This window comes from Drosophila gunungcola, chromosome 3R (genome assembly GCF_025200985.1).
Source record: "Drosophila gunungcola strain Sukarami chromosome 3R, Dgunungcola_SK_2, whole genome shotgun sequence".
NCBI lineage: Eukaryota > Metazoa > Arthropoda > Insecta > Diptera > Drosophilidae > Drosophila > Drosophila gunungcola.
This window is the reverse complement of record NC_069139.1, coordinates 23,846,945-23,856,996: the sequence shown is the minus strand read 5'-3', so window position 1 is coordinate 23,856,996 and position 10,052 is coordinate 23,846,945. Positions and strand designations below refer to the sequence as shown.

The 10,052-nt window shown below is 48.4% G+C and overlaps 3 protein-coding genes across 3 annotated transcripts; 1 reads left to right on the top strand and 2 right to left on the bottom strand.

The window, feature by feature from the left end:
* Nucleotides 1-347: 347 nt before the first annotated feature.
* LOC128255036 (glutamyl aminopeptidase) lies at nucleotides 348-4,665 on the bottom strand. The gene is made up of 7 exons (XM_052984472.1): nucleotides 3,319-4,665; nucleotides 2,411-2,508; nucleotides 2,032-2,349; nucleotides 1,843-1,961; nucleotides 1,688-1,773; nucleotides 1,185-1,590; nucleotides 348-1,129 (listed from the first exon to the last, which is right to left on the bottom strand). The coding sequence occupies exons 1-7, from the start codon at nucleotides 4,601-4,603 to the stop codon at nucleotides 481-483; spliced, it is 2,961 nt and encodes a 986-aa protein (XP_052840432.1). The 5' UTR covers nucleotides 4,604-4,665; the 3' UTR covers nucleotides 348-480.
* Nucleotides 4,666-5,656: 991 nt separating this feature from the next.
* LOC128255200 (wnt inhibitor of Dorsal protein) lies at nucleotides 5,657-7,412 on the top strand. The gene has a single exon (XM_052984774.1). It carries the CDS (start codon nucleotides 6,327-6,329, stop codon nucleotides 7,260-7,262), a length of 936 nt encoding a protein of 311 aa, XP_052840734.1. The 5' UTR covers nucleotides 5,657-6,326; the 3' UTR covers nucleotides 7,263-7,412.
* A 1,143-nt stretch (nucleotides 7,413-8,555) lies between these two features.
* Nucleotides 8,556-9,759, bottom strand: LOC128255185 (uncharacterized). Its single transcript, XM_052984748.1, has 2 exons — nucleotides 9,027-9,759; nucleotides 8,556-8,962 (listed from the first exon to the last, which is right to left on the bottom strand). Exons 1-2 carry the CDS (start codon nucleotides 9,718-9,720, stop codon nucleotides 8,637-8,639), a joined length of 1,020 nt encoding a protein of 339 aa, XP_052840708.1. The 5' UTR covers nucleotides 9,721-9,759; the 3' UTR covers nucleotides 8,556-8,636.
* Between the last annotated feature and the right edge of the window lie 293 nt (nucleotides 9,760-10,052).

Genomic DNA, 10,052 nt, shown 5'->3' with positions numbered 1-10,052 from the left:
CTTCAAATTTTTCAACATAAAACCACCGTTCAGTTCAGAGAGCTTAAGAAAACAATATTAAAATACCTATATATTTTTTTAAAAATTTGATAATCGCGTTGAAGGCCCTGAGTATTTTGGTAAAATTGACTCTTTTTTTTTGGTAATAAGTACATGTGCTATCTGAAATCTGACATCAAGTAATATTTTTTGGTGGCTTCATCATATATCAAGTATATTTCCAATGCTTGTAAATTTAAGGACGGACATTTGAGCCTGCAATAAAAGTCAATCAAATCAGGTGTTTCCATTAGTCACACCCCCCAAAACCCGTGTTATCAAATCGAGGCAATCAGTCCGCTGGATAATTGCTTATTTATATAGCTGTAATTTCCCATACCAGCTAATCTTTATTTCCACTTGTTTGGCATACTTTTGCTTTATAGTGGCAATTAGATGAGTACAAATGAAACGCGATACGCGATCCCTTTTCGTAGTTTTCTACAGTTGCTGCTTGTCCAGCCAGGCGTCCACGCCCTCCAGATTCTCGGCCAGCCACACGATGTTGTTCTTGACCGTCTCCAGGGCCCTCACGCGGGCAGCTGTGCCGGCTCCTGCCTCCGGATACTTGGCAAAGAACTGCTCCATCTCCTCCAGCTTGGTCTGAGTGTTGAACCGGGCCGTGATCGAGGGTATCAGGTTGCCCAGATAGCGTTCGTTCAGGCCAAATCGATCCACCAGCCGTTGCCAGTTCTCGCGGACATAGTCCCAGACCAGGGACTCGCCCACAGGATTCGCCGAGATGTAGATCAAGCAGGTGAAGTAGTCCTGGCCCCTCACGTACTCCTCGTTCCATGCCAGATCGATGTAGCGCTGCAGTATCCAGGGAGTTTGCACGGCGGACAGGCCATACATCAGCTTGGACTTCTCGCTGGCATCGGCCTCGTTCACGAAGAGCTGCCACACGGCATCCCAGACCTCCTGGTCGCCCACAGAGAGCAGGCCATAGTAGTAGACGGTCTCGCGCACATCGGCCTTGGGCCGATCCTCGGGCTTGGCCAGCCAGGTGCTGAACTGCTCGCCGGCCTCCGAGAGGCAGGACTCCAGGCCCAGCGAACAGGCGGCACTCAAGGCGGTGACACGCAGGCGACTGTTGATTAAATGAGTTAATATATGCCATGAGCTATACGATGACCATCACTCACTTATCCAAGTGATCCTCGCCCACCGTCCAGGTGAGCGCCTTGTAGATGGGCTCGATCAGGGCGGTGGCATACTTCTTGTATTTGGCATAGCTGCTGGTGTAGTACAGCGTTCGCTTCAGCGAAGTGAGTCGGGAGGCGGCCACGCTCCAGGGCACGTAGTCGGTCTCCTTGGCCAGGTACCTGGTCAGCTCGAAGGCCGTCGCGTAGGGCAGCTGGGTGGAGTCGGCCAGGGCAAAGGCATCGTTGAGCAGGGAGGCGCGGTCTCCGGCGCTGAAGGAGCTCGGCTCGGCCACCAGTTGGTCGGCCAGAGCGGTCCACAGTTCGGTCTCGTAGTTCACCCGATAGTAGCCCACCTGATCGGAGTTAAACTTGATCCACTGGACGGCAGCTGGGAGGGTAACAGTGACTGCCAAAAACAGAAAAAAAACACACACACACACACACAGTTCAGAGATCGGCAATCTGGAGAAGCTGTGGCCCTGCATACAGATGGCCCCACTTACTTTCGCTCTGGCCGTGATTAAACCACTGCCGCTGCACCTGCGGATGCTCACTGGTGGTATAAGTGATGGGGATCGACCAGCGGTAGCTAAGCGGATAATGTATGTGCGAAACTCGCGATCAGATACCGTCCAGGCAATAAGTTCTGCTCACTCACTTGAATTCCGAGGGCTCGTGAGCCGCGTCATAGTCGTTCGGGTTGGACAAGAAGCGCTTCTGCGTCAATTTGTATTCAGTGGCGGAGACCTTCTCGATCGTGACCACCGGCAGACCCATCTGCGAAGGAGAACAACGCAAATCGGGTTCACAAATATTCGCCAATTCCGTGGCACTTTTGCGCGATTACCTGCACCGTCCATGTCAGCATGACCTCCGTGACATTGTAGCCCAGTTCCAGTTTGTCGATCTCCGCAAAGAAGTTGCCCGTTTCCGCCGTGGAGTACTTGTACTCGTTCAGGTAGTTGGTTACCGCCTGGCGGAAGGTGGTCTCCCCCAGGAAGTCCTCCAGCATGCGCACCAGGGAGGAGCCCTTGGAGTAGGTGATGGTGTCGAAGATCTCCGTGATCTGGTCGGGATTCTCCACGGTCTGGATGATCGGGTGCGAGCCCAGGGTTCCATCCAAGGTGAGTACGCCGTGCAGAGTGCTCACGATGAATTGATCGCGCTGAGGAGGTTAAGAATTGCATATAAGATGGGGTGTCCTTGGGGCTCTTTGAATCACTTACCATTTGCCATTCTGGGTAGACGGCATCCACGCCGAGGTACTCGATGAAGCTGGCGAAACCCTCGTTTAGCCAGAGATCGTTCCACCAGTTCATTGTAACTGAAAAGAGAATTTATTTCGTGTTAATATATCACTTATAATGGTTTATTAAAGTTATCGTTTAAAAGTTGATTAATAAAATAGTTGCTTAACATGAGACTCTTTTAAAATGTAATAGCTTTTAAAACTTTTAAATCTTTAATAAAAACGTCTCACAATAGGTATATGAACACTTTTCTTGACTCACATATTTAAAGAGGCTAGAAGGGTTTTTTTTTTTAAATATTTTTTATTTATTTCTTTTATTGCATAATATTTCAAGAACGTTGTGTGTAAATTTCCATTCGATTGGAACGGAATTTACGAAGCTATGGCAATTTTTATATATATTCACGAGTACTAGTGTACTAATGTTCAAACCTTTAAACTGTTTTTCCCACAACCCACGTTTTTTACATTAAGCTACTGCGCCGATCGCTTTAAAATAAAAATGTAGCAGATTTTGTTCTTATAAAGTTAAAAATTTTAGATTCTTTAACCATATAATTTTGATTTTTAGATTTCGAATGATTCAGTACAGAGTTATGGATGGCACCGCAGATCTACTTTTTTCCCAGATGATCCGGGATAATTTAACCCGTTTTCGTACTATTTTACTTGTACTTATAGTATGACATATGATTTACCATTGGTATATAAATATATATTTTAATTAATTCTTTTACGACTTAATCTTAGGGAGCAGAGTTCTCTCTCTACATTGTGTTTACTGGAAACATGTTTTTCAAACACAACCTATATTAAAATCCCTTCATTTTTTAAAACCAAGTTCATATCTCCCATCACTCAAAAGATATTAATTGAACTCACCCAAGTTTCCGAACCACATGTGAGCGAACTCGTGGGCAATTACGCTGGCGATGCGCTGCTTGTTGGTCGCCGAACTGGTCTCCGCGTCGTACAGGAGCGATGTTTCGCGGTAGGTGACCAATCCCCAGTGCTCCATGGCGCCGGAGACGAAGTCCGGGATGGCGGCCATGTCCAGCTTGGGCAGCGGGTAGGCGATTTGGAAGTAGTCGATGTAGTACTCGATGACGCCCTTGCCAATGTCGACGGCCAGGTCCACCTTGTCCAGCTGCTCCGGAGTGGCGTAGACGCTCATGGTGAAGGACTCGCCAATGCCCTTGGTGTCGATGGCCACCTGCTTGGCGGTGAAGTCGGAGACGATGAAGCAGGCCAGGTAGGTGCTCATGGGCACGCTCTTGGCGAATGTGACCTCCTGGAAGGCGCCCTGGCTGACGCTCGAGTCCACGTTCATGTTGGACAGGGCATGGTAGTCATCCCCGGACGGATGCACCAGGGTAATGGTGAACTCAGCCTTGAGGGCCGGCTCATCGAAGCAGGGGAACGCCTGGCGGGCGTAGGTGGGCTCGAACTTGGAGGTGGCTATCCACTTGCGGCTCTCGTCCTCCTTCACGTACGATGAACTGTACAGGCCCACAATCTTGTTGGCCATCGAACCCTCGAAGCCCAGATGCAGCTTCACTTCTCTGTTCAGTGCTAGAGGTTCGTTGAGCTGGAATATGAGGAACTCCCGGAGGGGATCGAAGGATGTCTCCAGGATCTGCAGGGTATCACTGCCCGTGTTCATCAGGGACACACTCGAAATTTTCAGATTGAGGGAGTGCAGGACTATGCGATCCGTGGCCTCTGCCACCTTAATCGTGATGGTCTCCTGACCACTGAACTCGCCCGTTTCGATATTGGGAAAGAGGTAGAGATCGTAGTGGCTGGGTATCAGATGGCCGGGCAGTCGGTAGTCGATTTTCTCCTCCGGCGCAGCAGTGGTGCCAGGCGATGTAGTACTTCCAGGGGAGGCAGTGCTTCCAGGGGAGGCAGAGCTTCCAGGGGAGGCAGTACTTCCAGGGGATGAAGTGGGCTCCAGACTGCTAGGCTCATTGGTACTCGGCGTGGTTGGGGATGTCGGAGCTGCCGTGCTGGTGAACCCCGCTTCGAGGAGGTCCAGCTTCTCCTGGGCATCGCGCAGATCGCTCTTTAGGTTCGACTTCTGGACGGCCAGGACAATGGTGGACACGGTGAAGGCCGTGAGGGCCAGGCTCAGGCCGATGGCTACCAACTTGGCGGTGACTATCATGGTCACGTTAATCCAGCACGGGCGGAGTCCAACGCGAAACTGAGAGCTCTCGTCGCTGAAAATGCGACATGTAAGGTGATGGGGGGACCCTCAAGTGGGCCCCTATATCTTAATTGGCCGATTGCTAATCTAATCGAGGTATTAGCCGGGACACACCAGCAACGAGGGCGGCTGACAATGGGCCGTATTTATGGACCCTGTCAGGGCGCTTTGATTAAACTTCGAAAATGCCGAAGATCTGGCGCGTTTTTCCTCGTCCACTCGGAATTCCAAGCTGGCCGCTGAGCCCCGAGGAACTTCCAGTGTCAAGGCCCACATGTGTACTGCCACTCCGGCACTCAGGCTTACGCAGACCAATTGAGCAATTTTGTACTACCTGCGGTAGCGCCGTCCCTTTCTGTTCGCGATTTACCCGGCGCTTAGGTACTAAAAAACCCTTTTCCGGTGCTGTGCAGACGAGACTTTCGACCTAATTAGAGAATCGGTATTTTCATTGTGCCAAAACCCAGGCGGCATCCAAATTTCCGCACACGTTTTGGCAACGCCTGGAATTGAAGCAGTTATAATGACTTTGCCTTTGTGGGATACGTGCTGGAAAAGGGAAGTTTCCCATAAAACAATTTGGTTGTTATTTTTAATACTCTGATCATTTAAGATAATAATAAAATTTAATAAACTTAGGTTTTCTTCACATGTTGATATAGATTTGATAAATGCGTTAGTCGTATTACAGTATCTTTTAAGTGCTGATTAGCTATCACTGTCAATATATTCTTTTAAGGGTTTCTTGCTTTTCTTTTTATTTACTATCTGCCTATCAGTGATTTAATAAAATTGAAAATTACAAACGTTAGACTTGAATCTTAGATTTCTAAATCTTGTTAAGCCACTTGGTTAACGACAAGTATTTTTTAATGACAGTTTTAATAATGGTTTGCCTAATATAAACATTTATTTCCAAAAAGTAAATAAAAACTTAAATTAATTAAATTTTCTTAAAATAATGTTTTTAAAAACATAAAAACATAAAAACAATCCCCTTATCAATATCTGGATATGCGTAGACTTATTCAACATAATTTGCCCTAATCCATGGTATTAACTTTGGCTGACTGCAGCCACAATGGCCAATGGCTCTTCCCGCCGGCTCACCACAAAGCGCAATTAATTTCCCAGATTAGGTTCACTGTTTGTCATATGTTTTGTTATATAATTGGCTTGGCCAGTCCAAAACCCAAACAAACCCGACATCGGACATCGGTGTTGTTGTGCAGTCGGGGTAGTCGGGGGAAATCCGGCCGGACTGAATGGAATCGGCGGGGTTTCATTCATGAGCACGTCGGGCGTCGCTCGAGATCTACCTGCCTAAGCGTGGGAAAGTTGCTGGCGGCGGCGAGGCGGAGGAGGATCCTCCCAGGACAAGGGCAGGTAGACGGGGCTGCAGGAAACTGGGCTGCTCCGCAATTGCGTCGCGGGCTGCCAGTGGGTTTATTTGTCCGCTGCCGGGAGTTCCTACCCCGCTGCCCATGCAAAATTTCCAAGTGGAAAACGGCAAATTTCCGGTTTTTTGGCCAGGCTCGAATTTCCCACGGGCCGGCCCCAGGAGGGCGCCCGGATCGCCCGGATCGGCCGGTTGGCGGGACTATTTAAGGGTGCTGCCTAGCTTTCTCATCATTCATTCGAAGCAACAACGTCGCAGAGATAACAGCATACACCATACACCATGCTCTTTGCCATCACTTTGTTACTGGCTGTTACACAGACTTTGGCCGGAGTCCTGGAGCCCATTAACTACTACCAGTACACCCAGTTCCAGGCCCCACTGTCCTGGGAGGACATCAGCGACAAGGGTCTGAAGCAGGCCCTCGACAGCTGCCAGCAGAGCTTCCAGTGGCAGCGCTGGAATTGCCCAAGTGCGGATTTCGTGGAGCGGCACTCAAAGCCGCAGGAGGCATCCCCGGATCGAGAGGATGTCTATGTGGCGGTCATTGCCATGGCGGCCATTGTCCACACCCTGACCAAGGATTGCGCCAATGGCGTCATTGCCGGATGTGGATGCACTGAGAATGCCCTGAATGTGCCCTGTGCCCATGAGCCAGCGAAAGCCGTGGAACAGTACGAGAAGCACTTTGGACCGGGATCAGGAGCCAGCGGTCACAATCGACGGGTGGTGGGGGCACTGCTGCAGAATTCCCTGGAGCAGGAGTGCCGGTGCAGGCAGCCCGCAGGAGCGGGGCAGGGGAAGTGCCTGGAGGAGGAGTGCGTGGCTGTGCTGAAGCCATTCGAGAGCATTGCCCAGGAGCTCCTCCAGATGTACGACGATGCCATCCAGCTGGACAGTGCCAGCAGCAGCAACCTGAAGATCATGTGGGACAACATTCCCCTGGACTCGCTCGTCTTCATGCAGGACTCGCCCAACTACTGCGAGCCCGAGGCGCGGGGACTGTGGAAGGGCACCCGGGGTCGCCAGTGCTCCAAGGACGGCAGTGGTTCGCTCGAGGAGCGCCTCTCCTGCCAGCAACTGTGCCGCGTCTGCGGCTACCGCGTCAGATCCCAGCACGTCCGGTCCGAGCGGAGGTGCAACTGCAAGCTGGCCTGGGGATTCCGACTCCAGTGCGACGTGTGCGTCCAGCTGGAACGGCAGTACTCCTGCTACTGAACCCCAAAGCAGGCATCGAGTCCTGGACTGGGGCGCTGGTCGAGCCCCATTGCTAAAAACTTTACCCTAATTTAAGTTAACTTATTTGTTCCCACCGCTAATTTATTGCCACAACAAATGCTATCAATAAGTACGTAATTTATCATATACCTACATATAAAAATTCGCAATCACTTTTCCTCGATTTTATGGGTCTTTTGGTAATTTATGGAGTCTACACCAGCCATTATATCATCATTTTCGCTGCAGGTGTTTATTGAAAGATTACGGAAGTCTTTCAGAATTTCATTCACAAAAATTTCTCTCTCTCAAGTTGAAGGCTTTAATTTTAGACCAATTAAATGGAATAGTGCAAATATAAAATTTTAAATTTAATACAATGGCTTTTAAATTGAATGATATAATATTCAAATATTTTATTAAATATATATTTATTGGAAATATATTAATGTGGAAAATATATATATATAATTTTACATGGTTTCTATTTGATATAAATACATTTTTTTTTAGTTAAATATATTTTAAATTTAATTTTGAGATATTTAAATCAATCCTGAAAAAGTCAAATAAAAAATTGTACAAAGTTGTAAAACATTGTAATGGATAAGAATCAAAGCGGAAAATATTTCAATTGAGTAAAAAAATATTTTGATAAACTACTTTTTTTCACCAAAGCACTTAAATGTTTGTGTTGTTGAAGCTATAGATTCAGAAAACATGGTAAGAATATGCATATATACTTTAGATTTTACATTTATTCCATAGATAATATTCTGCAACGAATTTATTTTGAGATTTTAGCCCTTTGCTATATATGGAGTCTATTTGAGCCTTTATATCATCGATCTTTCTGCAGGTTCCTATATTTAAACATTATGGAAGTTTTTAGTCTTTCATACACAAAAATTCCTCTCTCTCAAGTTAAAACTCATAATTTAAGTGAATTTACAAATCACTAATAATGTTTTGTTTTGCAATCTACATCGAAAGATTTTAGGCACGTTTACCATAAATAAATAAATATAAATTTTACTATAAATAAAAGTCTGCAATTCAGGTTTATGGGTCTTACTTAGTTTATGGAGCCATTATATAATATTATATCGCCTTTTTATTCACAAAATTTGCTATCTACCAAGATTAAGCTTACAATAACGCTGTAGCTCCTTAGAATAGATATTATGCACGAAGTTCGGAATGGAATGTGGAACAGAAAGCTGTCTTAAAATGCATGTAAGATCGTAAACTTTTAGCTTAAATGCGACCCAATTGAGAAGGCAGCTTATCAACCCGATTTCTGTATATGTTTATTTGGAAGCACTAAAAGCCTAGAACCGAATCTTACAGCAATGTGGGATGGAGTGGGAGGGTCTAGCTGATCCAGGTGGTCGGTTTGCCCTCGACCCGATAGCCATTGTAGGCGGCGGCCGCCGAGGAGGCAGCGGCGGCCAGCTCGGACCGCCGACTGGGCTCGCCGGCCCAGTAGGAGGGCACCTCGTAGCTCTGCACCATCTTGTTGCCATTCTTGATGGCCGAGATGATCAGCAGGAAGATGGCCAGCTTGCCCACCAGAATGGACTTGACCAGCAGCAGCTTCAGCTTGGTGACCAAAAACGGGACAATGGCCGATTGGATGAGGAAGGGGAGGATGAAGAGTGGCAAGACTTTGGTGATCATGTCGTACTTCTTACCGCGACCTAGTAACGATTTAAGGGGATAAGTTAGTTTTGTTTCAATCAAGTTAAGGTGTTAGTAGCCCACCTTCTTCGCTGTTGTCTAGGGTAAGCCAGCGAGCTCCCATAATCTCCTTGAGATTCTCGCCGTCCAGCTTCACGTGCACAATGTCGTTGCTCAGGTCCAGACTGACATTCAGCCCAGGACCCACATGGTACCGCTGCATGCTCTCGTTTTCCGCTGAAGGATCGGGCTGTTCCGTCTCAGATTCCGTTTCGGTTTCCCGCCGCTTGTTGCGATCCTTGCGCTTGCGTTTGCGCCGCTTTTTCCCAGCCAGCGATTCACTGTCCTCGTCGACGGTGGACTCCGTGTGGGCCTCCATCAGTGCCTCCGCCTGGCCATCCTGGCGAATCTCCTGCGACAATGGATCCCGGGGCTCCAACTGCTCCGGATCCGCCGCCTCGGGCGCCTCATTCTCCGACACTGGTGGGGCACTCACGCGATCCCGCAGTCGCTTCTTGTACTCACTGGTCGTCTTGTTGCCCAGATAGGTGCTCTTGTAGTTCTTGTAGATGCCCATGAAGATGTGCGAGTTCTTGCGCAGCGCCTGCTTGTCCTCCGGCTCATAGCTGCTGGCCAATCCTCGAGCGGCCTCTTGGCTAACGGTGGACGTCTCCCGGTCATCGCTGTCCTGGCCGAAGGTCACCGAGGCGCAGAGCACGACGCTCAGTAAAAGGAATCTCACCAGGCCGCTCATCTCTGGTGCAACTGAGTGGTGCATCTGGGCGCTGCAGTGGTCAGATGCAAAATGTGGCACGATCGGCGGTGGCCAAGCGTTTTATCAACTCCGAAGAAAGCTGAAACGGCGCAAAAGCGACAGAGGCAGAGAAGCGGCAGAGCTGGCTGCATTCTGAGGCTGGAATTGGCATCGGAATTGAGCACAGTCAACTGAAAGAGTTGCCGCTGCATCGGCAACCTGTTGCGCGTGTTGCCGCCGCTAGAACACGATTCTTGTGCTGGATCCTCTTCAATTAAATTGCCAGTCCAGCCGATGTCTGTGTTAGTGGAAAAAATATCTGGAGTAGGCCTGCAATTTCTCAGTGAACTCGCTCA

What these genes read in the sequence shown, in the direction of transcription:
- LOC128255200 (XM_052984774.1), top strand. Translation starts at nt 6,327, where the DNA reads ATGCTCTTTGCCATCACTTTGTTACTGGCTGTTACACAGACTTTGGCC.
- LOC128255185 (XM_052984748.1), bottom strand. Translation starts at nt 9,720, where the DNA reads ATGCACCACTCAGTTGCACCAGAGATGAGCGGCCTGGTGAGATTCCTT. An exon ending in CCTAGACAACAGCGAAGAAG is followed by an intron (nt 8,963 to 9,026) that starts GTGGGCTACTAA and finishes AATCGTTACTAG; the next exon opens with GTCGCGGTAAGAAGTACGAC.
- LOC128255036 (XM_052984472.1), bottom strand. Translation starts at nt 4,603, where the DNA reads ATGATAGTCACCGCCAAGTTGGTAGCCATCGGCCTGAGCCTGGCCCTC. An exon ending in CATGTGGTTCGGAAACTTGG is followed by an intron (nt 2,509 to 3,318) that starts GTGAGTTCAATT and finishes TTCTCTTTTCAG; the next exon opens with TTACAATGAACTGGTGGAAC. An exon ending in TAATCACGGCCAGAGCGAAA is followed by an intron (nt 1,591 to 1,687) that starts GTAAGTGGGGCC and finishes TGTTTTTGGCAG; the next exon opens with TCACTGTTACCCTCCCAGCT.